Below are 26925 nucleotides of genomic sequence, written 5' to 3' on the forward strand. Positions count from 1 at the left end.
TGCTATGGTGCTATGTTTTGGATTTGTGCTGAAAACAGTGTCGATAATTCCGGGATGTGTTAGTTACTGCTGAGCAGGGCTTACCCAGCGTCAAGGCCTTTTCTGCTCCCCACCCCGCCAGCGAGCAGGCTGGGGGGCACAAGGCGCTGGGAGGGGACACAGCCGGGGCAGCGGACCCCAACTGACCAAAGGGACATCCCGCATCATTGAATGAATTCCTTGTTTTGCTTTGCTTGCATGTGCAGCTTTTTCTTTACCTATTAAACTGTCTTTATCTCAACCCGTGAGTGTTCTCACTTTTACCCTTCTGATTCTCTCCCCCATCCCACCCAGGGGGAGTGAGCAAGCGGCTGGGTGGGGCTTAGCTGCCGGCTGGGGTTAAACCACAACATTATTTCTCCTTCAGATCACTTTATCTGAAAGAATTTCTTTCCTCAAACAAAATTGTCGTCATCCATTTCAAGCTAAATACTTATTGGCAGAGACATGCAGTACTATTGACTTTAATATTGGCAAAGTAAGTTGCTTTTCTAGGGAGGAAATCGCTGCATTTCAAAGCTATTTCCTGCCTCATACATACAGAACTAAAATATCAAATAGATCTGGTTTACACTGGATGTCCTTTAACTTTTTGTGCTCTAAAAATCCAAGCCAACAGTAGTCATCCATAAGGTATCTGTAGTGCTGTAAATCCCTACTGGTTTCTTATTCCATGTTCTCTTCTGCTTTTTCTATTTCATTTCCCCCATCTTCTGATTCCACTTAATCACATCCTATTTTTACATTTTCTGCCTCCTTTTGTTTTTAATTGTTGAAATCCAAGAATAAGACAATCCCGAATAAATCATGAGACTAACAATTTTTTCTTCTTTCATGTTTTGCTTTCAGAATCTCTAAAAGAGCTATTTTTTGTGATGAAATGCTTTGGCACAGCAAAGCAGAACATGTTTGCAGCATTCTAGAAAAATCTCTGTTGCATTGTGTGTTATGGTTTCAGCAACTGCTTGCAGATAAAATTAACACCGTCTCATCACAATATATGCAGATTTTGCTTTCTGACTCAGGCAGGGGTCACCCTTGCATGAGTCAGGGAACTGTGAGCAATGCTTTCGTAGCTGTCTTTTTAAGGCACCAAGTACTGCAACACAATAAAATAGCAAGCGTTGGTAGTACTCTAATACGGCTTTCTGTTCTCCCTCCCCAGCACACATGCATGCGTAGGCACACAAATGCACACACACACATGCCTTTCTTGACTTGTCTGGGTAGGGACAGAGTAAGAATGAGCTACCTTCTACTCTACCTGCCCATCATCTTACACAATGCCTAGGGACCTGAAGGTACCATTATCTTAGTACAAAAGATTATAATCACTGACAGATTCAAGAAAATGACAAAATTTGCAATGAAGACTTCTTCATCCACAACATAGTTTACAACATAGATGGTAAACATTAAAAGATAATTCCTTAATTGAGTTTTTAATTTTAAATACTGAAAATGAAACTGTGAAGGTGTTTATCAAATAAATAATTCCAGATTAGCTATATCTACTTCCAGTTCTTATATTTCATTGTAAGATTATTGTAATCAGACATTTATCTTGGGTGATGCTATTCCTACATAGGACATTTATTTTTGTGACTCAAAAAAGTCTCCTATCATCTCTGATGTATTTCAGCTTCTGTATTTCACTACGGCTTCCCCCAACAAATAAGGATTAACTGTAGAGGTAAAGTTTTTTTCAAATACTTGTGCATCTCCTGATCATCCCCTGAACAAAAAACCTTAAAGCCTTCTCTAGAGAGCAAAAATGTATAATTTAGAGGCTTTTTGCCCAGACGTTGGTCATAGAAGCCTAGTAGACAAATGCACAGTTACATATATTCACACAACAGTATGGAGGTTGTTCATAACTATTACAACATTAGACATCAGTCTAAAATTTGGACCACAAATCCATAGTTGAACTTCGTATCATCGACAGTTAAAACCAAGTTCTGCTGCAGTACCACTTAAAAACTCCAAGAGAAACTGATGACTAGTTTTTGTCTCAGAAGAGAATGCTTTCTTCAGTCAGGATACAAAGTCACGCCCAACTTTACACTAACTTCATTATTTTCATTAGAAGTAGTTAGAAGGCACAGCAAAATAACATAGCAAAACACACACACATATGAAATACATATTATCACTAAGATAGCAAAAAAAGAGATGCTGCAATATGATACCTGGTACCATAAATGAAATTTTACCTCTGTACCACTTAAGTCGGTGTTAACTCCATTGACTAAAATAGACTTTTCCTTCACCTACATGTGTATTAGAGGACGTTTCCATGGAATACACAGCCAGTAAGTGACTGGCTCTGGTTCTGAGGGGGTGTGAACTCCAAATGAGATGTCCTGTAGCACTGAGATTCTCTCCTGTCTGCCAACGTTCAAACTCCTACTAGAGCCTTTCCCTCAACTGAGGTACTACCAACTGAGGTACTTCTCTACCCAGAAACTGATTTTCACTAAACTTAGAGCAGAGAATTATGTCTGCAATCTCTAGCCCTCTGTCAAATGTGGCCAGCAGCACCTGGGGGGGTTCAAAAGTTCTCAGTCACAGGAAGGAATACCTCAAAACACGAGTTGAATGCATAACCTTGGATTCCGTAGGAAACTCAGCTAAAAAACAAACAAACAAACAAACAAACAAGTCAACAAAAGCAATGATAAAATTCCAAAAACAACAACAAAAACTTGAGACACATACAAGTGAGAAAAATTCTAAGTGAAATACCATGGAAAGTAAAATTGGCTGAAGGAAACTTTCATAGAACCCTAGAATGGTTTGGGTTGGAAGGGACCTTAAAGATCATCTGGTTCCAGCCCCCTGCCACGGGCAGGGACACCCACCACCAGACCAGGCTGCTCAAAGCCCCATCCAGCCTGGCCTCGAACACTGCCGGGGATGGGGCGTCCACAGCTCCTCTGGGCAGCCTGTGCCAGTGCCTCACCATCCTCATAGGGAAGAACTCTGGGTCTACAGCAGTAACTTAAAAAGTCTATGATGAACAACCATGACAAAACGAAGAAAAAGGAATAGCGACAGGGCGACCTGGATGAGGGCTGACTAAGGCGACGGCGGTTTCCAGCAGAGCGAGATGGGACAGCAGTCAATCTAATACTAACCCCTCGTGTAGTTAATTTGCTTCCTTTGGTCACTCCCTTCCTGCTTTTCGCCTGACTTACACGATGCCCCCACGCGTCGCAGCCTGTTTTCTCGGCGCTGCCTCCTCAGTCGGGAGCTGCGGGGAGTTCAACGCTGTCTCCACCTGCGGGAACAGCGCACCCGGTCAGTCGCTACCGGCCCCGCCGCCACCACCACCCTCCCCCGGCGCGCTGCAGCGAGCCCCTTCCCGCTCCGCCAGCGGATCTCCCCGCTCCGCCCGCTGACTGACTGACCGACCGACCAACGGACCGACCGACCGACCGACCGACGGCCGGCCTGCCCGCCACGCCCACGCGCCGCCTCCCGCACGCCTCAGGCGCCGCCGCCCCGCCCCCGCCCGCACAGGGCGCTGCGGCCCCCTCGCCCCGCCATGGCGCGGCGGAGGCGCGCGTCGCCGTTCCCGCCGCTGGGCAGGCGCCCTCCCGCAGGTAGGGGCTGGGCCCGCGGCGTGAGAGGCGCTCCCGCTCGGCCGCCGCCGCTCTCCTTGGCGCGGGCGGGCGGCACCCGGGCGCCGGCACCCGCCGAGAGCGGAGGGGAGGGGAGCCGAGCCGAGCCAGTTCCCCCCGTGCCCGGGGACCGCCGTGCGGCGACGGCCCCGGGGGCAGCTTGGCGGGTCGCTGAGGGGGCGCGACCCCCGACATCAGCCGTTCTCGACAAACGCGGCTCCCGGTAGCGCCTGGCGTCCGCGGAGCTCCCGGGACGGGCCGCGCTGCCCCGCCGCAGCCGGCGCTGCCGCACCTGCGGGCTCCGGTCCGCCCCTCCCGAGGCCTGAGGGGCTGCGGAGCGGCGCCGGCAGCGAGGGCCCGGGCGGACGGGACCGGTGGGGGCCGCCCCGCCCCCCCCCCCCCCCCGGCGCCGCCGCTGGCAGGGCGTGGGGCCGGAGCTCCCGCGGGAGGAGCGCTGCGGAGCGCCCGTGCAGCCGCAGCCGGCCCGGGTGCGGGCAGGAGCCCGGGGCTGCGGTGCCCAGCCGCTTCCCCTTCACCCGGGCGCCGCGCCTCGCCGCTGGGCGCGCCCGCTGCGGGCGAGGCACGCGGGAGCCGCTCGGCGTGGGCTCCGATCGAGCGGGGCGGCGCGGCTGCGCTCCGAGCCGGGAATGCGGCAGCAAGCAGTGGGGGAGAAACGGGTCCCCGTGCTCTGGGGAAATACTTTTTTTAGCGTTCCAGTCTTATTCCTCGCCCCCTATCGCAACGTGACCCCCCCGCCCCAGGGAGTTCTTCATCGGACTGAACGGTGCTACGAGCTCGGGCTGATGAGCGTTCCACGGGGTGCTCTAACCACTGCGCTACGTCACGGGTGATGCGTAACGATGTAATACTTAGCGTTTAAATGCGTGCCTCGGGTCGTTGGAGAAACCGCAGCTGCGTGCAGGCGGTAGTCGGCTCCTCTGGTTGCCTGTTGGCTGACGGTGCGGAGCCAGGCGCGCAGCGCCGCGGCGGCGTCAGTCCGTCCGTCCGTCCCGGCTTTGGTGTCCGCGCGGCTGGGCGCGCGCGGGAGCCGCTGGGGCTGCAGCCTGCGCGGCGGCGCGCGGCCGCGGCTCAGCCCGGGCCCCGCTTTGGTACCAGCAGCTGTGGCCTGCAGAGCACCAGGCAGAACTCGTGTGTCTCGTCGTGCCCCGAAAATCTGCTTTGTGTTCCCGAAAGGTTTTTTTTAAGCATGCTTGTACATGAATTTGTGATGCAAGTAGTTTTTTCAGCTTCACTTGTCTCTAGTCCTTCCCTGGATTTTGTGGGTCTCTGTGCGTGGCAGGGACGGTTGAGTTGCACCTGAAAGGGCCTTTAAACCACTGCGGTGACCTGGTGCAGGTACTGGTTTTTCCTAATTTGCATGACAGTAAACTTGTCTGTCTTACCTGGCTCATCTGTCACTGCAGCGGAGGTGCCCATCTCCGGCAGAGGAGTAGGGATGGCAGGAGTAAGTTGTTTCAGCTGTGCACTTAGTGAACAAAGGTTGAAGGTGGACACCTTTATTCTGACCATAGTATCCATAAGTAACCTCAGGATTCAGTAGAGCTCAGTGCCTTTGTTTTCAGTTTGGGTTTTTGTTGTTGTTGTTGTTCTTTTGTTGTTTTTTTTTTGGGGGGGGAGGGAGAGAAATGGGATTTTCTTTCTTTCTCTTAGTAAAGATTTAGGCACTTAGTTCTGAACTGTTAGATTACATGGCTTATGGGGCACTTCCAAAATCAAAAAATTGAACTCTATATTAAAATTTTGACATCTCTCTTAATTGCTTCAAAAAAAACCCAAATTACAAAACAGCTCTCTGGTGCATTCCAGAAGCATCCGTATTTAACTATTCCACTGCCATGGATGTGTCTGAACAGGTTTGACAGCTGCTAGTAGCAGCTATTTTCAAGTCAGTGAAAAGATTGAAATGAGTCCTGCGTTATTTCTAATCATTAAAAATAACTTTCTTCTGTGGGCTTATTGGCAGTAGATGCAATTCCTGATTGGCCACTTAGTGTTTAAATATCTTTTCCCATTTTGGGTATCTCCCTCCTTCCCGCCCACCCTCCCAACACCCCAGCTCCCCCTCATGCTTTTTGTAAAGCTTCATAGTGTTAAAATATCTTTGCCTCCCTGTGTGTCTGGATCTCTTCACCCTGCTAAATTAAAACTATAAAAAATGCTTGTATCTAGAAATCACCAGTCCTGCACACGTGTGCTTAGTGAAGGTCCCAAACCAAAAGTCATGGATCTAGGTTCAGGTATGGTTTTTTATCTACTTCCAAAATTTTAGTTGAGTTCCTATTTGCTGTTTGACTCATTGCTAAAAAGCCCCAAAATCTAAGCACCTAATAAGCTGTGGAAGAATACTTGGGATAACTTCCACTGGTGTTCTGGATGAACGTGTTATAAAGGGAAGATGATGTCAAGAAGACATCAGTCTAAGATCTTGAAATATTCCAGGGTGTTTGTGTATGTGGGGTTTTGTTTTTGTTTTTTTTAATCCTTTGTCATTCTTGTTTAAAGGTGCCTCTCGTGTTATCTCCCGCTTACAAAGACGAGAAAGAGTTTCACATCTTGTGAGCTGAGGGTATTTAGAATCTTGATTCTCTTTACTGGTAGATAATTGAAAACGGTCGACACTTCCATTTCAGAGGAGACTTCTCATTTTGCAGTTAGACTCCCAAAAGAATTTGGTTCAGTCTAGATCTCTAGCGTATTTGCAGCTGTAAGATGGCTAGGCAGTTCATTTGCTGCTTATACAGCAGTGTAATTAACTGTATGTATGTAATTTTGAAAAGAAAAGAAAAGCTAAGTCTAGATATTGCAGAACTCTAGCACTGTAAGGCTGCTTTGGACATGACTGTAGGAGAATTCTTGTTTCTAAAACTAAACCTGCAATGAGGAAATAAAAGGCGAGTAGTCAGATTTGATAAAAAATGGGTGTTAGTTACAGATGGACACATCTGCTCCCCCGAAAATGGCCAAATACGTTTCTCATGCTGTTTAGCTGAGTAATTCTTGAAACTTTTCTCCATTCCCTATTCACTCCCGCCCCCAAATGTTTGAGTTTGAAAACTCTAGCATTGATTATTCATGATAAGAATAGGAACCTTGCTGTGAGATGAAGCAACTTCTTCAAAATAAGGAGAAATGCATACTAAGTTTGTTCTTTCTTACTCTCACAGATTGAAAACTGAAAATACCCTCGTGAACAGGGAGAAAGATGTTTCAGCAAGATGTTTTAGATAACTTTACAGGTTCTTTGTTCAGAATTGAATTTTCTGACAGGCTTCAGAACTTAAATTGTTATTGTTAGGTCGTCTGTAGCTTAATTAGTGCTAATTGATTTTGTGATTGGCAGATATCTTAATATAGTATAATTAAACATGTTAGAACACGAGTACAGGATAAGTATGCAGCTGGCTCTTATCTGCATTATTAGGTTTATTCGAGAATACCTTGATCAAATCACAAAACCTTTATTGCTGTTAGTGACATTGTTCAAAAACCTGAAAGTGTTTAGAGGTTGGTTGGTTTGTTTTGCTTTTTTAAATTTAAAATGGAAACTATTGCATCTGAGATTGTGGGGCATATTAACATAATGGCGCGTATTAACATCATAAGATGTTGAGATTTAGTATAGTTAGCAGTGACCAAAACCCCTCTGACTTCTTGATTATAGGATTTGGAAGTTGATTTGAGTATGCCGTGATGCAGAAGTTTGAAGTCTTTGTTGGATCTCTTTGGCTTACTTCTGTGTATGTGTGTGTTCAAAAGCGAAGCATAGAGTTAAATACTGAAAGATCATTTCTCATTAACAATTATCTGGGGTGTAAGTATTTTTTTCTTCTCTAAGTGTACGTAATGTAGTATGTAATTCTGTAGATATTTTTACATAAATTGTATTTTCTTCTTGCAGTCAAAGCTGGAGGTATGAGAGTGTCTAAAAAGCAAGAAAATGGACCTGTTGAGAAAAATGCTAAGCCTCCAGGAAAAGAAAAACCAAGGTATTGCACTGCAGGGCTTCTTCCCCCCTGCCCCATAGTTAAAGTTCATAGGTAATGGGCTGAAGGTTGAAAACAAAGACAACTCTTGATCTCTGAAGAGTTTAATTCTTAAATTAACTTGTGCAATTTATAGGTAAAAGGCAACTTTGAGGTAATCATTGACTCAAAACCAAAAAAAACCCAAACCCAAAATAACCCAACAAAAAAACCCAAACAAACACCCCCCGCCCCCCTCCAACTTCAAAACCTAAGGACAATGCCTTGCAATGAAAGACAAAGGCTGAATCTCTTCTTTATCATCATATATTGTGGAACAGAAATTAAAACTATGTGTTGCCTACCTGTACCTAATAAAGTAACGGTTAAACAGTTCCCAGTGAAATAGGAATGCATTTCATGTCCTCATTCTGAAGGAAATTAAACACACATCTCCTACCCTCCACAAAGAGTCTATTATCTCCTGTACAGGCTGTATCTCCTATTTCAATCTGAAATGTAATTTGGCTTTTTCTGTTTTCTACTTCATAAGGTTACTCAAGCTATTTTGCCCTAAAATGAAGGCATGCTTCTGCTTTTGAATAAGGTAGCAGTGACTGGTTGAAGTGGTCATCAAAACAAATATTTTCTTCCAGCTTTTTCAAATGAAGACTGAATGCTTTTCTAAAGTCTATGCACTTTTCATAAATATCACTTAGCAAAAAGTGAAGTTCACCAATATAAGGATAAGAGGGTAAAATTTTAATGACTTGTGGTGTTCCTGAAATTGCATTAGAGTCCAAATCCTAAATGGAATACAATGCCTAAATAGGATTCAGACACTCAGGGTTTTGCTTCTGTTGCAATTTTAAACTTTCCCAGTGGCCACCCAGTTTGTATGCTCCTTATCTCACCACATACCTTCTTTTTTGCACAAAAAGTTCCCTTTAAGAGCCTGCAGTTCTTTTGGGGCATATCGAGAACTGCACAGTTATTGCCGAGTACCTAGCAGCCCTCATAATTGCTGTGGCCTTCAGAAACCTGTCAATGTGACGCTAAGGTTTTTGTTCAAAGGAGCCCAATCCAGTGATTTGCTCTTGGAACGAATCTGCTGTGTCCTGATAGCTATGACCTTGCTGTGCGAGGAAGTGGTGTACATATCCTCCTCCACATGATGATTAGGATATTTGTGAGGAAATGGAAGACCTGAATTTTAGCCTGTTGTCAGCTCAAACTGGTACATACCTTGCTGTGTCAGTTGCCTTCACCAGTGAGCTAGGTGCTTCCTGTTTAAGTTTCACAGAAAAAAGACTCACAGAAAAAGACGTGAGATTTGTGGGGATAAGACAAAATGTAATGGTTAAAGTACTGTGCTTGGGGAGGTGGGTCTAAAATTCCACTCAGCATTGTAACTCATGTGCATTTAATACCTTTATCCCTTTTGTCAGTGTTCAAAATAATGTGTAAGCTGACACTGGAACTTGGATATCCTTCTCTAATGAGTGCTCCTGCACCTAGTATACACTTTTTTCCTAGCCCTCTAAAACTTTAAATTTTTGCTGCTCAGTGGCCCAGCTCCAAGAGGAGAGCACAGTCTGATCTTGTAGACTCTTGAAAGCAGGAGATGGGGTTTCATTCCCTTTAGAATAAGGGCAGCCTGGAATTCCTTCTTCCCTTGGAAACTGTTGAGCATTACTTCATTCGGTATGGGTAGGAAACACATCTGTTGTTGTTTTAAAAGTGACTTTATCATCTTGCTATGAAAAAGCATTTGTAAGCACATATTTTTACCTGTAGCAGTGGGCTCTGATTTCTGTCTGGATGTAGATGCCTCTCCTGCAGTCCCAATTTCGGACTAGTTTTATGCATAAAAATAAACTGAAACAAAACAAGATTAAATATTCTGTTGTATCTCTTAAGAACAGAACTCCCTATTCTGAACAGCAGTCTTTGTATTGTCCTCATGATAGCCTGCTCTGGGCGCGCTGAAGAGGCCTGTGCAAACTGGGAGGAGCTCTAGAATCAAGTCTTTATTAAAGCATATCTTGGAATTATCCTGAAAGTTGTGCATTACTCCTTCCACTGCTGGGGATTTAGGGACATCAGTTACTTTTTACTTACAAGAAAGGAGCTGCCTATATTATGGAGTTTCTGTGGTACCCAGGTAACCATTTAAAAAGCCTGGATTAGACAGGGTAGGTAAGTAGTCCAGGTGACTTTGTTCTGATTCCCACTTTTTTTTTTTCCACACAGAGGTTTAAGGTGCCTGTATTACTTTTGATGAACAGATTTACCTCTGGTGTTTCTGAATATCTTTAGCTGCTGTCAAGAAGGCTTCCTTTTTAGTTGAATGTCTATGTGTACATTGCAATCATAGTATCAGTGTCTGACAGTCACTACCAAGTACTGTAATCTAGTAACATCATTGTGAAATAGATTATTTTGCCAGGAGTTAAAAGGGAGGCTTGTGACTAGACTGACAGATGAACTCGGTTTTTGGACCAAGACGTGATTTTATTATTTTTATTTTCCTCTAAAATGTTGTAATCAGCTGGATGACTTTTAAATTAACTGGGTTTAGCCATATTTAACGCTGACATATTGATGCTATCTCTTGGCAGGCTACAGAAGTCACCACTGTAGGTTTTTATTTGTGTGTTGGCTCACTGGCTTGGAGGACACTAACCAAAAACAGAATTTTTGGAACACAGCTGAGCCAGTAACACTGACTTCTTTCCCGTTTACTAGTTCTCTGCGCTAGAATCAATGGTTACTCCATATAGTATACATACCTTGTTGGGATGATGGATTTCATTGTCAGGTTGCAATCATAGAAGTTTGTGATGTAGTTTAGTAGCTATCACACACAGACTTCTTGCCTCTAAGTTTCTGATTCAGATGAGATTATCTGAGAGGCTCAAAGTCACTGTCATAGCTTAAAGTGGCTACTCAGAGCTGAGGTTGGTCTTGGCAGGAGCTGAGCTTTGAGATTTAGTTCTAAAAAAAAAAAGCATGCTTGCTCTAAAGTTGTGTAATGTATGGCATAATAGAATGTAATGTATGATGCTAGTAACTAGATGCCTGCCTGACAGTTTTCTGACAATACATTACGTTTGGCTATACCTCATTATTTAAGAGACACGATTCAGTTTGGTGTGTTCTTGAGTTTTTGTTGTTTAATAATTTGACTTGGGTTTTTTTTTTTTGTTTGTGTTTTTTTTCTGGAGTTAGAAGGTTTTTATTTTCATTGATTGCTAGTTGTCTGGGTGTAATTTTGCTGCTGTCTTTTCCATAGTTATAGTTATCTGATGGCATAAACAGATCTTGAATGACTTATATTTGTCAGTGTGGCAAACTATCGATTGCTAAATTGAAGTTTCAGTAGGAAATGTGTCTGGCCTGATCCGCAGAATCATTAACTTAACCAAAGCAGTATCTGCTTTTTCAAGAGTCACATTTAACTTATCTGGTTCCATGGGTAAGGGTAGTAATGATTTTTCTTGACTCCGTTTTAAGCTACAGAGGTGTGACTGCAAATAATGGTATTATCAGAAGAATGTGCACTCCACAGTTCTTCCTGTTGCTAAACTAAATTATTTCCTATCCACGGATTGTTTATTTGTGGAACATTGGTAACATGACTGTTCTTCATTGGCATATGGAGCGGTTAATGGAATAATCTTGCGCAAAAAGTTCTTGCGTGACAAACTGCTGTCAAAGGAAACATTCCCCAAAGGCAGAGGGTGAATTTTTTTCGTGGGTCTAGATTGGAATCAAGAAAATTACGAAGTCAAATTTTGTAGTTCTGGATATCAGTGCTCAGCTTCTGTGAAGCTACTCCGTGGTGTACAAAAAAAAGTCCCTTTTGAGATATTTAAGAATATTTTATATACAGATTTTTTTGTATAAAACTGTATCTAAATAAAACAGCCTGCAACACAGATTTTCATTGTTCTATTCTGAGGCAGCGGACCTTTTTTTAATATCATATAGTCTTTAATGTGATTAAAGGATTTAGCTCCAAAACCTGAATTTCTATTACAAAATGTTTTGTATTATGTCTGAAAAATGAAAGTGACAAGTGTTCCTGTGAGACGGAAATGCTAAATACCTTTTTCTTTTCCTTTACAGTGCTATTGCCAGTTTTTCAAAAACTCAGAACATGAGTGTCTTGCTAGCAGAAGTGCTGAGCAAAGTAAGTACATCTGGAAGAATAAGATGTGTGTTTGTCAGGGCTTCTCCATAAAGCTAAACATAAAAAAAAAGAAATCAAAAAGAGAACTTTCCTTAAACTGCTGACATTTGTAGGTTTCTCACCTACCACTAAATACTCTTGAGATGATCTATTTCTTTAGCAGTTGTGTGGCTGAAATGCTAGATGGCTAAAAAGTAACTAGCCTTCCCTCCTTTTTCTGCTATGTTTGATTCCATTCCTATTTAACACTAAGTAGCCCCAGGGTAATTATGTGTACCGGTTACAGAAAGTACAGCAAGATATTAAGGTGTGTCCTTTTCTTAAAGTGGTATGTTGATTTAGATTTATTGAAATGTCAGGAAGAATTGTCAGTGACGTAGTAAGTTTGTGGCAGACCTGTGATTACAACCCAGAACAAAACCTAGTCTTCAGTTCTTTATCCCGCTGTGGAAATAGCGTTAACTTCTGTAAGGGTCCGACTTAGAGAAGTGAAAAGATAGCTTCTCGAAGGAGGTGGGTGGTGTCACTGACTGCGCACAGTGGATACCAAGACGGTAAGCTAACGTCACACTACTGTAAGTGATCCCGGAGACAACAGGCACAGCATATTCCACTGTTGCCGCATATGCAGCTATTTCACCTGAGGCCTGACATGAGGTAGTCAAGCATCTTCTTCACTTCTCCCTTGGAAATACTACAAGATCATTTAAAATTTTGCGTTGCAAAGCTGTTGATGGACCCTTCTGTTCATCATTATGCTTACAACTACTGTCCAGTATCTCTTGTTAGGCTGTTGATGCAGACTCCTACACCTACACTTTGCAAGAGCTGATTTAACAAGCAGCTTTTTAATTTGCATGCTAATCTGAAGATCTGACAGTTACAATCTATCTTTCATATACTTGCAGTCTTTAGATTCTGAAGCATACAAGAGTTTCTCATCCATAGAGCTTGGTAAAACATCAGTTGCATCATTTCAACATAAGCCTTTTATCAGCAGATGTGATTATAGCTTTAGTATGTAGATCTTGAATTCATGCTTAGACTTGCTTGTTAAGGAGAACAGATACAACTCATCCTGCTTCTCTTCCACTTGTCCCCATCTCCTCTGTTCTGGCCTACCACTTCCTTCTCCTGTTGGTTTCCAGAATCTCATACATGAAGCTTCCTCAGTAGTTTAAGAAGTAATAATTAGATCCTGTAATGATGATGATTTGAATCTGTGAAAATAAGAATTTGAAGCAACTTACTGTTACCTCTGGCATACTGATTGTTTGCTCTGCTTTCCTTATCTTGACAGCTCATTCTATGAACTGCTAAAAAAAGGGAGGAAAAAAAAATCAATAGTTCACTGAAGGTAGTCAGGCTAATAACACTTTGAAAACAGAAATTATAATGAAATGTCCAGTCACCATGAGTTTTATGTATTGATCATTTGAACTTTTTGTGGAGTTAGGTTTTATTACTGTTTTTAAACTACTTTCATATGATGGAATTTAGGAAGAGAATAGCAAAAAAAGCTATATTCTATCACAACTTTTTTTCCTTCCCCTTTAATGTTACAGATGAGCCACAAAATTCATGCAGCAGCATTACAAGTGGCTCACCAAAAGCCACGGCCTGCCTTGGAGAAGTTCATACTGCCTAAAAGAATTTACATTATTCAACAGCCACGGAAATGTTAAGATACTCATTAAAATACTCATGTTTACTTAAAAGTGAGTTTCTATTCTAAATAGCACTTAGCACACTGTGGTAAAATGGTCAAAAGCTGTGTGCCTTCTATCTTACTGTATTTCTGTTACTGACAATAAAATACTTTGTAAGAAGAGTTACTAAATGTACTTGGGATTTATTAAAATATCATGGCTTCTGTCTAACCTGGTTTAACTAGGATACAGTAATTACTCAATGCCAAGAAGTCTAACAGCTTCACTTACTGTGTGAATTTTGACTGTAGTACTGGAAACTGTCAGCCCTATTTTTTTTTAATTTTTTTTTTAATTTAATGATAGCAAAGCTGAAGCGAACATGATCCTAAGAAAGCAGGTCACAACTGAAAGACATGGTTTTTGTTTTAATTTAGGCCGAGGTGTTCCATGCTGAATATATGCCTTAGGCTTACAGCATAATAAGAAACTTCAGAAAGTCCTGGGGAGGATTTCCAGACAGCAGAAAAAATACTTTTTCCTTGCATTGCTTTCTGTAAGGAAATCCAGCTCCTCTGCTGGGATGCAGACAGTAGGAAGAACCAAGTGAAAATGGTCTGTTTGTGCAAGCGCCTTTGGGGCTGGGGAGGGTGAGCGCGGGAAGTACCTGACCTGGGAGCTGAGCCTCTGGGATGAGCGGGCAGATAGGAGGGAGGAGGCAAGGGGCAGAGAATGCGGTGAGCGGAATATGGAGTTTAAGGACGGCCAAATGGGATATGAGGCTGAAAAGCGATGAGGCTGAGCATGGGCTGGTAGTAATAGGGTCTTGAGGGGTCAAGCTTAATAATGGGGAGGAGCAATTGTAAATACAGGTAGAGGCAGTATCCTCGAGCCTTGCCTGCTTACACTGTCAGCAAAAGACAAGAGAAGTAGTCGGTCCTGCCCAGCCCAGAGGATAATACTCTCCTACTGCTGCTAGTTGGTTGGGTAGCTCAGCTGACTTCTTGCTCTGAATTTCATTCTGCTGGGACTGTTGGGGGTTTTGTTGTTGGTTGTATTTGTTCTGGTGTTTTGGTTTTTTTGTTTGTTTTTTTTTTTTTTTAAGGTAGTGATTGCAGGTGAATATGCCACTAAAATTGTAGTCAAGAAGTCCAAATAGACTTAATATGAAAGGTGATGCTCAAAAATGTTTATATTGTCAATGAGGCTTCTTTTTATAGTGTGCTTTCCACATGACTACAGTGGAAATCTACTACAAACGTATGAAACACACTCCCACTTAAATAGAGGGATCCCAGGTGGATTACCCAGAATTAGTGTTACCATGTAACATGAATGTCTGCTTCATTTCATCCATCCATAAAATCCATAGTATGTGCAATAAATAATTCAGTTACACCTTGAATAAGTAGGAAAAATTAAAATAGTGCTGCTCCTATGAAGAAGACTGTTTTTTCTCCTATGTTCCTTAACTGACTGGTAGCTACTTGTAAAGTATTGTCACTGTTACCCTGGACAACAACAGCAATATACTTTATGGATATTTAGGTTGTAGGCACAGGATTTGGAAAACAGCTAGTTCTGCTTTTACATCATACGTAGCACACTTTCTGTTCCCCAGGCTGACTGTATATAAATGAATATCAATATGAATGTAAGCGATGAAACATGATTTGAGTTAAAGCTGTCCGTCATGTGTGAAACGATTATTCATGCCGTCAAGGCCAAACCGTGCACTCCAACATGTCAATGGCTAATAGATGCTCCCTACCAAAAGAATATTAATAAAATCTGTATAATTCTAATCTTTACCCCTTTTGTTTCTGAAGAAAATCAATGACTAGTGAAAAGTTATAGGATCTGATTCTGAGGGCCTTAATGAACATTACTTTCTATGAAGTAATCTGCTTCCGAGAATTTATTTATATTCTGGCCAAGGATTTAATGCGAAATGAGATCTTGTAGGAAAAGGATTGTCTTTTCCCAAGTCATAGCCAGCCTTCCCCTGGATGCTGGATTAACTAGACACCCCATTGTTCCTGCCAGTTTGTGCTTAACGTACCTGAGTGGAGAAACCAGTTGAACACCCTTTCCTGGTGCCTGGAAGGGATGGGACGTATCCTGGCACACTACAGGAATGGGTAACTGTGGTAAGTTGTACCCTGCTGCGAGGAGCTACTCAAATACTGTGGGCATGGAGATACCTGGGATCCTTATTTCTGTCCTACATCCCTAGAGCGGTTGGAAATATTACTATCCTAGCGGTGTGCAAATGGCTCGGTGGGAATTGGACCTGTTCTTGCAGTGCCTTCATCATTGCAGTTGTGGGAACACCACGCTGTGACATCACATTAGCATCGCTGCAAGTGGCAGCGAATAAACCAAAGGATCTGACTGCCCTTCTGTTAGTTCCTTATTTGATTTTGCAGGGGTTTTTTGTTCAGTTGGTTGGGGTTTTTTAATGTTATTTAAACTGTTTAAAGCAGTATGTTCAGGGTAGAGATGGCATGCTCAATGCAGAAGGTAGCTATAGGAAATTACTTTTGTGACATAAATCAGGTAGTCATAGAGTCATTGCTTATGGATGTAATAGTTCTGTTTAAAAGGTCCTGTATAGCACTCTGTGCAGTGCACATTTAGCAAGTTCAATACTATATCGATGAATGGAGTATATTCAGTAACTCAAGTTCTGGAATTATAGTGCCTACTGTATCGTCAAACGAGAGTTACGCAGCGTAGGCTCAGCAGATGCTTCTGAGAAGCATCAGGCCTGGAAAAACGAATCCATGCATGTATTGCAGCCGTGCCTAGGGTCTGTATACATACAGAACGTGTCTGGAGTGATGGTATACTCGTTCCAAACAGCCAAGCAGAAAGCCTGCTTTAATGTAAAGTATCGTCCATGTTCTACTTCTGTAAAAAAATTTCAGGTGTAAAAAGAGGACCTAACAAGAAATCGGGAGGTCTAATTTTGATAAACTCAGTTTCATAGTTTTACTAAATGTAAAGCAGGTGCAAGCTCCTTTTCCGCTCTTAACACATACCTTGCGGAGCAAGAAATCCTGGCAAAGGATCTGTTTCATTTCCAGACAACATCTGTAGGATGTTGTCCCCTGCGGTGGCATTACAAGTAGTGTTTCATACTTGCTTTTTGTGTCAACAGCACTTACTAGTCTTTGGAGGGAATCTGAAGGATTTGTATAGAGAACAAACTAAACTCTTCTGCTTAAATATATTTTATAATTAAGAGCACTCTCCTTTCAACCAAGTCAGTCAGTCTTGTACCTATTGTATTTTGACAGATGCACTGTCAGGTGCGTTATTTTCTCTAATTCATTTCTATTTATTAAGGTGTCCTGCTTATAACAGTATTCTTAATAACAAGAGCTAAATAGGGAGCTAAAACTGATTTTTGAACTTCTAAATAATAGACAACTTAGTTTTTCATCCTGCTTGTGCCCTCCATTCTGCATGTCATTTTAGTGTGTGTTGGCACCATCATTGATGATACTATGATGAATCGCTTGCGTCTTCTGTTTTAGGGAGTTTGTTTTATTTAGCTCAAGTCCTAATTTAGTACTTTGCTTTCATTATTTAAATATGAACTACAGCTAAATTCAGAACACAAGGAACAAGTACAGTTGGTTTGCTAGGAAAACCAAAACCTTGCAGGAAGCCTATTTTCAGGCTTCTTGAGGGTTATTACAAACAATGTAGGCATTCCACAAGAATGGCATGGTTTCAGGAAATTATTTCTTCTGTCGATCTTTATTTCATCATTTTGATGGACGCAGTGTTGGTTAATATGCAGTTGATTTTATCTGTAGACCTCAAAACACCTTACAGAGATGGGAATGACTGAAGCCAAGTGGCAATGAAAGCAGTGAGAACAGATTTCATAGATGTTGATTGGTTCATCATGCTGGTAGACTTGATAATGTCACACATTCTGTTTGACGGCCTGAGTCAGACATGCATGTTTTGCAGGACTTCTCTGCAGCGATGCATCCCCTCTTGGGCAAGGGAGAGTCTCTGCCTTTAAGCACTTGACGCTCCCAGGTTGGGTTGTGCTTGACAGGGCTGTTTGGGATTTTGGCAGTGTGCAACTTTTAACTGGTCTGGAATGAACTGTAGTACGTGCTGTTCAGGGTACAGGCTGAGGTCTGAATTGAGAGTATGGGATTTCTGGCTCTTGCATGAAGCTGCAGCAGATGAGACGGCAAAGAAATTACATGTGGCAAATCTGGGAAGTTACAGTAAAAGAGAACTATAACAGAAGACTTAATAAATAAATATTAACTGTTGTTTAAAGCCTCTGTCCCTTCCAAGATATACTTGTTCAGCCTGTTCCTCTCGAAGTAGTACGCACAGATTTGCAAATCATTTCACGCACAGTAACCTCTCCTTGGTGTACAACACCCAATCTGGTAACTGGTACGCACAGAAGCCCACGCATTTACTGAGCTCATCTTTAGTTTCAGTGGTAGAAGAGTATATTTCTAGAATGTAAAAAAAGAAATTCCTTGGTCTAATTGGTGTCATCTGTGATACTCGTATTGTGATTGTTCCTGTGGTGCATAACTCCCATATCAGGTTCACCATAAAACACCTCTTGGTTTTGAAAGCCTCGCTGTCCGTGAGGACCGTTGTTTCAACATGCTGCCGCTCCTCCTGTTCCCTTCCCGCGTCTCCTAGACCATCCTCTCCTACTGAGTGTGAGCAGGACAGGTATGTGCAGCTGATCAGCTCAGCTGGAGGAATCTCCACTTCATGATTTCGGACCGCTTGTGTTAAATCGTTTTGAAGAGGGTAGGTGGTGTGGGATTCTCTGCAGATACCAGGGTTCCATTTGCTTTGCCTTCCTTCAGCATTGCCTGACTGTTTCTTGTCTTCCCCGCTGTCAGCTGAAGGGCTGCTGCTATGCCAGCGTTCTGCAGACACATTATTGAACCAGGCATGTACTCTAACTGTTTTTGGTCTTGCTCAGCTACTGTAAAATCTAAAGGCACTTTGACTTCCCCGGTGAAACCAGTCAGTTTTCCCTGTATCCAGCAGTATCACGCTGAGAACAACGATTCAACAGAATAGCATGTTTATTATTCTTGTCAAACCTGGCCACGGATTCTACTCTTGGCCTTTATTCCACTCTTGCTGAATTTTAATGAAATACTTTTAGATAATTTTGTTAACAGAGATTTCAGTCTGGCACTTCATTCATAACAGGCTACCAATGTTTAGTTCATTCTTCAATCGAAGAGAAGGACTATAACGATTCCGAAGCCTGAGTGTTGCTGACTCTCCAGCTGAGAGAGACTCTCCAACTAACAGACTCTCCAACTCTCCAGTTGTTTGCTAACACTTAAGATTTTATAGAGGTTTATGACTCACATCAAGAGTAGCTTAAGAAATTTCAATAGTTCTTAATTATTATGTGTATACTATTTTTGCCACAAGAGGTTGCTATATGCCTACAGCTTATTCAGGTTCTGTCAGCTCAGCTAGCCGCAGAAAACACAGCTATTTTCTTACAAGGAGGTATATTTTAATCTGCTGAAAAAGTTTCAAAGAAAAAATAATAGATTAGCTTATGAAAGCATCATGTGGTATTTCACAGAGGACGTGACTCCCTAGAAGTTGTAACGATACACAGGCCATAACTTGATGGTAACAGAAAGTGTTACCCGGTTCCTTATCCTGCCTACACCCTGCGTTCACAGCTGTAGTCAATTGGAAATGAAACCTAGAACAAGGCATAGGGTAAAGCGCATACTGTATTGGTATCAGGTAACATTACAGGCTTAATTAAGATTTGCTGGTTTTGTAGATGCTTTCATATTGTGTTTCTAAATGTGGTCACTTCAGAACAAATTCATTGCTTCATGAACCAGGCAACATTGAAAAGTTGGATGCAGCATTTCATATTCGACAGTTCTGTATGAAGGGATGAAATTTCTGAAACTGACTTCATTTATACACAGTGCTTTGCCCTTGTACTTCGGGTTTACTTCTGGTGATTAATTCAGAAGTTATTTTTACGTAAAGGAATGATTAAGACTTTTGCTAAGCTATTATAAAAAAATGTTTATATAATAGCCATCATTCTAGTTGCACAATACGCATTTACTGTATACTGAAATAGAACAGTCACTAAAATGAAGAATGACTCTAAAATTTAAATCCAGCCTTCTACTTTCATTGTTCATAACTTTCTTAAATTCCTTCTAGTTTAAAGTTCCCATATTTGGTATGTTTTTTCAAAGTTAGAGTTGGAGCAAACTCTGAGCTGTCTTTAAGCTACACAAGCCTGAAATGTTTGTTCTTTATATGTTACTATCAAGAAACGTCAAAAACAATGAAAAGCAAGATTGTCTATTAAAAAACCAGCTGAAATCGAAAACTTAACTTGGTTTATTCTATGGATCTCAGCCTTAAAAAGTAAAACAAATCAAAAAGCCAAATTTAGAATGAGATTTTTGTTGGAGCTGTTCACGGATGCCAGTCAAAGATGGGCAGGCATATAATTGCTTGTCCACAGCGCGTACACATTTGAACTCTTCTATACAAAAGCCTTTTGAGGTTTCTAAAGACAGTACTTTAAAATATGTTATGAAGAGCCCTCCAATTATGTTGAAAACTCTAGCTGCTAGTCCTTTAGTATTGGCCTTGCTGCTTTGAATTGTAATGAAGAAAAAAAAGGGGGGGGGGGGGGCAAAATATCCCAAAGCTCTGCAGGCCTTGGCTGTAAGGAATTTAGAAATTTGACTGGCAAAATCGGATATACTGTGTGCATCTGCTCTTTTAAATGCATATACTGTTCTAAACTAATAAGCCTACACTTCACGAATTGAAGAACTTTAAGTTTGAAGCTAGTAGGGACGGTAGAATGATAATGAACTCAGTTGTTTTTTTTTTTTTTTTTTTTTTTAAATTAACCCTACTTTTCCTTTCAAAAGGAGCAACAAGGACTACTCACTTCTGGTCTTTTCCCCAGCTCACATACAACCTTTCAGTAGCCCGGTGTCTGCATTGTGCCTTCAAACACTGCCAGTGAGGCACAAAGTGTTTCGCTTTTGTGGCTCACTGATTAAAAATAAATTCTCATTTTAAAGAACAGTCCCTAATATTTGTAACAAAAATGTGAAAGCACACTGTTTTCATCGTGCTTTGGTTCCAGCTTGGTGGGGCAAAAAAAATCCCTGTTCCTGAGAAGGACCTCAGTAGCGCTCATCTTTGCAGCAGTCTGCTTGCAGAGCCGAACTGTAATAACCAAAGAACTCCCTTAGGTCTCTTCTGAGACAGTCTTTCCCAACAGAATCTTCAGAAACATAAATTAATACTGGATGTCAGACCTATTGCCATGGAAGTATAAAGAGAAAATATACTAGTGAAGCAGCACAAATTACTAGCCATAAGCACAGGTCTCCTTACTTGCATGACTCTCTTCATCAGATAGATGTTTCTAGTGCTTCCAGCTTTTCAAGACATTAACTGGTTATTTTTTCAATTTTTTTTGTTACATCCTGGGGATTGCCGACGTACAAGGTGTTATAAGGCATTATTTCCTACAATTTAAAATCTTTTTTTCCCTTGAAACTACTACTGTGTTCAGTATTTTCCACATAGGGATTCATTTCCAGACAAGTACTATTAGTAGTTCTTCAAATGTAAAGCATGTGTGTCCCTTATTCTGTGATTTTACCACAGGTTGGAGCACATAATTCATATACAGTAAGCTTCTCAAATTTTATGATCTGAAAACTTTTTTCCATTTTCTAAAGTGCATTTTCTGAACTGATGCTCTGTGCTAAATAAATACACTAAAATAAAATAAAAACACCCGAAAAATTAAAAAAATACTAAAAAACCCCAAACAAACCCAAACCCTGCCCTTTGCATCAGTTCATATTAGTTATTTTGGTACAGGGAAGGAGAGGGAGGGAGCCTAAAGGGCAAAGAAGAAACTCTGGCTCGTCTCAGATTGGTCTCTAGGACATGTTGCCACTGTCTTCTTCCCGCTGCCTTCTTTTGCAGCAGTTTTGCTTCCACCATTATATTTTATCATCATATTGTATTTTTTTCCTTCAAGTGACTCTGTAAAGAAACTGGAATGCTTGAGTGTCAATGGATGATAGATAAATTGTCGTAGAAGGAGCAGAGAGACAGGAAAACCTAAGGAGATAAAAGGTCTTAATCATTGGACCCAGTTCTTTCAGATAAGTGTATACAGTTTTCACTTATTTAAGTGATTTATATTTTTGCTTTATATATATATATAGCTATTTTTGGCACACACAATCCATAGGCAGTCTAGGTAGCCAAATCATCACTTACTGCTTGAACAGTAATTAAAACTCCATGTGTATCATGTAAAAGATTCCCTAGTTCAGACCTTCAAATGTTTCAGATCATTAGTTCTAACTTCTTAGTATCTAGGTATTTTTGTGTATAGGCAACGAGTAACTGTTCACTCATTTTCTATCCCTGCCTTTAGAACTGCCCAAGTTACAAGAGGGCTACATGAGAAATTCCAGATGAACAGGAGTTCTCACAAGTGTGGGGATTTGTCCTGTGGTTTTTGGATTGCAAGCAGGAGGCTACATAAAGAGCACTAAAATTTCCACCCTACATTTTTTGCTAAATTGTATTGCTTTTTGTTGTTGTTGTTTCCTGTAATCAAGAGTAATTTTTTAAATACTCAGTCTGTTACGTTCCCTTAAAAGATTCCCTGGTGTTAGTTAGTTCTATTGCTGAAAGTGAGACAGAATGCATTATGAATATGATTCTTCTAATTGGTGGCCCTTACCAGTATTTCAAGTATCAGTGGCTCCTTAGGAGTTCAGAGGTGTGACCATGCTGCAGATGACCTGTAGAAGCAAGGCTGGAATCCAAATTCTGCTTGTTCTAAAAGCAGAAGACCTGCTTTTGGCATCACGTAGAATCGTAAGTCCCTGCTTACATTATTGGGACCTGCAATACACTATTCAGCTATTCTGTTTCTCCTATAAGTCCCTCTCAGTTCATGACTGTAGACTACTGGCATAAATACATGTTTGAAGAGATGTATCCTAGGTTTTGTTCCTCATGCTGCATGTCTGCTGTTGGCTGTCTTTTGAGCAGTGCCTATACACGTGTTCATGGATCATTACACCTACATGGACTGAATAACAACATTTCTTTTCTTATTCCAGACAAAGTTTACTACCCATCTCTTGCTGTTTTTCTGATTCACTGGAGCAACAGAAAAGACACAATCTCCCACACAGCCTCCAAAAAATCATGCAAAAGTTAAATAAGGAATTAATGCTCATCTGCAGATGAAATAGAAAACTTGTTGGGTAACTTAGATCTACTCTTGCAATACTTCACCGCTGACTTAAAATGGCTTTAGCCTTCTGTGTTCATTGTCAGTCCAGCTTCTGGGATGCGGTAGGAGATGTACTTCTTATCTTTTTCTTTCTTTTCTAAGCAGCATCTGGTTTTGTGTAATGAAGCTATGTGGATTCTGGCTAAAAAGTAATACTTAAACAGAAAATCATTCAGGTCTAAGTATATATTCACAGAGTAAGTCCCTGCCCCCTTCACTTTGACTTTAGAACAGCAATTCCTATGATAAATGATAAGGTTTATTTGTTGTCCTACCTCCCCGCACCTTTCAGAAGCGTACTCCTGACAAACGGACAAGACAAGAGCACACGCTAATGCCGAGCTCTCCAAGCTGCTGTCTGCAAGACCAGACCGTATGCAGAGGTCAGGTTCCGATAATTTTTTTAAGAAGTACATAATGGAAGGAGTTGGGAATAGGTGGACAGAATGGAAGCAAAGCATAGGGAAGGACAATAATTGAAATCTAGCTGGAAAACAGTGGATAGAAAAGAGCACAGGGACCAAATTATTAACGGAAGTGGTTGCAATAAATGTAATGGCATTTGGAATATTTTAGTTGATATCACCAATTATTATTTTCTACTACCTATCCTATTAACACTTTCACAAAGTAGCATCTACACCTGAGGGAGCTGTTGACAAACAAGTATCATAAGAGATTAAACACTACAAATACAGTAAGTTCTGATGTGTTACCAGTGAAATCACTGAGGCTCGGTGCAGAATCTGCTGTGGACAGCAACTGCAAGACCTAAGCTGGTGCGTGTAGTGATCGTGAAGTAGTTTGACACAGGTGGTGTTCGTAACTTGATAGGAAGCTTCACTCCTGTTGTGCCCTGGAACGCCACGTGACCAAATTTTAGCCTGGTTTCGCAGGGAAACCAGGCCTATATATAATCCCTACTCATTCCCATTCCTCTCTTTCCCCGCTAGCTTCAGAACCAGTTGGTTCATTTCAAGTAAAATCAACTGAGAGTAATACTTCAGTGAAATGGTATTAGTTGAAAACAGGTAGCCAAGATGAGACTACCTGCTACTGTTCTCCCACTAGGCAAAAGTGGCAGCACCAACAAAAGCAGACTGAGACATCAGATAACTGCATCCTGCATAGACACTATGAATGCTACTTTTACAGACAAAAAACACAACTCAGAACTTACACCTTCTTAGACATCTGCAAATCCAGCAGTCACAAAGCTACTGAATATAAGGTGGTGTTGATTCTACTAGTTGTAGAACAAGTTGTTTTCTTAAAATCAGTAAATTGAGAATTTTCTACCAAATTACTATTTTGCGTGAGAATGAAACTGACAGGCTAAAAGCAGCTACCTTGAAAGGAAGCTCCTAAAATTTACAAAATTCTCTTCTTTGAAGGAGCCCTCCAAAGCCAAGAATTGAAATCGTAGGTTAAGATGAGAAGCCCAAGCTAACATAAACAACGCTGAAGCTGAGCAGAAAAAGTGAGAAGTCTGATTTCTTATTTCCCTAGTCCCAGCATGACAGTGAACGCTGCTGCCATTATATTTCAGCTTGGTCTAAGGTTCCTGTTTTCCAAAAAAAAAACCCAAAAGACTTTAAAACGACTAGAAGCTTGCATGATAAGGGTGAGGCTCTGAGGACAGCTCTAACATTTGTGAGAAGGAAAAAAAAAGGAAGAGCTGAAGAAGTTCAGTGGCTGGGAATGGACAAATCGTCTGAACAAATGAGCGGAAGGAGCAGAGGGCAGAGCAGTCAAAGTAGAAAAACAGCTGTGGGCTAAATTCTTCCCTAAAGGAAGTTACTGATGAGAGCAAAAATCTTTATGTTGCTGGTATCAAAAGCATTGCTTTACCGAGACAAATAGGGAAGCAATAAAATCAAGGCCTCGTTAAAAATACTTTGATTCTGAGCTTTCCTGTGGAACAGCAGGACCTAAATCCAATTGACTGTAAATACTATTTCAAAACTTCTGGGTTCATCTACAGAGGAAGAGAGTGAGCACTGGACCTGATGAGGAATAGATCCCCTAACACTGGAGTCATAGCTCAGTTTTTTGTCGGATTTCAGAGACAAAGACAAAATCATAAAAGGCTGCCAGAACCAAGACATTTCCTCTGAGAGAGAGAAAATTCCTTTCTTCCCAGACATACGCCTCATCACATAGGCAAAACAGAGGGAAGAGAATGTGATTAAGAGGATTCTCCACTGGAAGAAAGAAAAGCTGCTGGCTGAGTCGCACACAGCATCCTACCCTTGTTTTGGGACAAGTCTTCAGCTACTAAGCTGCTGAAGTCACAGTGGGAGAAGCGTGAGATAACTAATTGCTCTGCTGTTGTAACCCTGAGAGGCTTTGTCTCCATGTTACTCTGCTCCTAACTCCATACAAGGCAATCATGTCAGATGTTCCTGAGAGGGTGCTCCTCTTGTATCTAAGCCTGGGACTCGTTTCTGAACACATCTATGGGTTCCCTTTTGTACCCCTTACAGACACATTGAAGGACACCCTGTGAAATGCATGCGTGGCGTAGAAAACGTTCTAGGTTGCTCTGGCACTGTATAATTCTTTTGCAGTTAAATTCAGATTTAGTTTTTCATGATGAATTACATATGAAAATAAATCATAGTTTGCCCAGCAAACCCTTACTATTATTTCTAAATGTATTTTGGATTGTCCCTACATTTTCCTTTTTTGGTGTGAGGAGGATTCATTTTTTAATTAATTATGTGAAACCCTATTGTAGAAATTACGTGTAGGGAAGCTAAGCACTTCGGCCTCTATGTGGGGAATAGCTGGAGCATTGGGCGTTTGGGGTGGAAAAGGCAAGCAGTTTGAGGTTGAGAGAGAAAAACACATCAGATGAATATTTTTGCTAACGTTATCAAGTGTTGGGCTTGTAATGATGGCATTCCAACCATCGCTGCTAAACCTATGTCTTAAAAAAAACCAAACACCACTTTAACACTAAACCCATTAATGTGAGACGGTTATCTAAATGTAAAAAAAAAAAACAAAACAGCTAGAGATAATGCTCTGTAGTGGCTACTTTGCTCATCGCAGTTACCACAGGTAGCGTTGACCGCAGTTAGGTGCACCAAAGTAAGAATACCGGTACCTCATTTTCTTTCTCGTGAGCTGCCTTTTGAGCCATCTTTTTGAGGAACTAAATATTTTAATGCTCTTACTGCTAGGCATCACCTTCAGCCTCCAGATCAGTTTTGCAGCTCTCTTCTGCACCCTCTCTGATTTTTCAGTATCTTGGAAAATATGGATGGAGACTGGGAACAGTGTTCCACTGCTGGTTTTACTAAAGCTGTATTTGGAGGTGATGCCACCTCTCTGCACATGCTTGCGAATCCCTTGTTTGCACAGGCAAAGAATGCACTAGCTGCTTTTGGTGCAGCAACACCCACGTTGCGTGGCTTTACCGTTACAGCCCCAGATCCTTTCAAAGGCGCTGCTGTCCAGGACGGAGTACGTCCCTTTCTGCATTGCGGGCAGGGCCAAGTTCCTTGTTCCTAAACGTGCAATTTCCAATCTGGCTGTCTTAAATGCCTTGCGTGGCCCAGTGTAGCAAGTCACCTGGATCACTCTGAGAGATCTTCTGTCATTATCATTTATATTCCACCCATCTTTTTGTCCTTTGCAGATCTTTCTTACAAGCAACGATGTGATTATTTTCAGGTTACGGCTAAAAAAGGCTGTATTATTTCCAGCGCGACGGCCGCCGCGGGCCCCTCCGCGGCCTCCCCAGGGACGGGCGGCGTCGGGGCAGCGGGCGCGCTGGCAGCCCGAGGCCCGGGTGCGGCTGTGAGCTTTCGCAGCCCGGCTGCGAGCAGGGACGCCCAAGCCCACCGCAATAAACCCGACAGGAGATGACAGAACGAACCGATGCTCCGCTGCTTGGAGCAGCGCGCGCCCGAGTTCAGCAGGCTGGCGGACCCGAGCCCCTGCTCTGCAGAGCCACGGCAGCTGATGCGGTGTCGGCGCGTCTCGGGTAAGTTTGCCGGCGGTGAAACACTCCCCTGCGGGGACACGGGGCGCAGGCCGGGGGCGGCCCCGCCAGGCCGCG

General features: G+C 42.1%; 2 protein-coding genes across 10 annotated transcripts in view; one reads left to right on the top strand and one right to left on the bottom strand.

Moving 5' to 3' along the window:
* LOC148052413 (uncharacterized) overlaps positions 1-3473 on the bottom strand; it is a 33655-nt gene extending 30182 nt beyond the window's left edge. Inside the window, exons 1-2 of one of the 2 annotated variants that reach the window (XM_087732980.1) lie at positions 3453-3473; positions 3180-3322 (exon numbers count right to left, since the gene is read on the bottom strand). The gene's annotated coding sequence lies outside the window, so the exon portion shown is untranslated. Of the gene's footprint in view, positions 1-3179; positions 3323-3452 lie in introns of those variants that run through there. The other variant, XR_015698947.1, reaches the window with a different exon arrangement.
* Positions 3474-3479: 6 nt separating this feature from the next.
* On the top strand, positions 3480-25400 carry DAPL1 (death associated protein like 1). 8 transcript variants are annotated; one of them, XR_015698946.1, is made up of 7 exons: positions 4130-4512; positions 6189-6252; positions 7348-7497; positions 7585-7672; positions 11780-11843; positions 18118-18220; positions 22681-25400. XR_015698946.1 is itself a non-coding variant. In XM_087732976.1 (7 exons), the coding sequence occupies exons 4-7, from the start codon at positions 7377-7379 to the stop codon at positions 13526-13528; spliced, it is 393 nt and encodes a 130-aa protein (XP_087589102.1). In that variant the 5' UTR covers positions 4152-4512; positions 5856-5923; positions 6189-6252; positions 7348-7376; the 3' UTR covers positions 13529-13674. The 8 variants fall into 8 exon arrangements, 7 of the variants coding, with proteins under 7 accessions (XP_087589104.1, XP_087589100.1, XP_087589101.1 ...); XM_087732976.1 differs by lacking the exons at positions 18118-18220; positions 22681-25400 and adding exons at positions 5856-5923; positions 13409-13674 and having other exon boundaries at positions 4152-4512; XM_087732975.1 differs by lacking the exons at positions 4130-4512; positions 18118-18220; positions 22681-25400 and adding exons at positions 3554-3647; positions 13409-13674.
* The last annotated feature ends 1525 nt before the right edge of the window (positions 25401-26925 follow it).

The sequence above is a fragment of the Nipponia nippon genome, unplaced genomic scaffold, assembly GCF_047370975.1.
Source record: "Nipponia nippon isolate SJK-2023a ecotype South Korea unplaced genomic scaffold, ASM4737097v1 scaffold_5, whole genome shotgun sequence".
NCBI classification, from domain to species: domain Eukaryota; kingdom Metazoa; phylum Chordata; class Aves; order Pelecaniformes; family Threskiornithidae; genus Nipponia; species Nipponia nippon.

Bases quoted from the DNA above. Each gene is read 5' to 3' on its own strand.
- DAPL1 (XM_087732974.1), top strand. From the start codon at position 7,377: ATGCAGAAGTTTGAAGTCTTTGTTGGATCTCTTTGGCTTACTTCTGTG. The intron at 7,673-11,779 runs GTATTGCACTGC...TTTCCTTTACAG, and splicing joins CCAGGAAAAGAAAAACCAAG to TGCTATTGCCAGTTTTTCAA. The intron at 11,844-13,408 runs GTAAGTACATCT...TTAATGTTACAG, and splicing joins TAGCAGAAGTGCTGAGCAAA to ATGAGCCACAAAATTCATGC.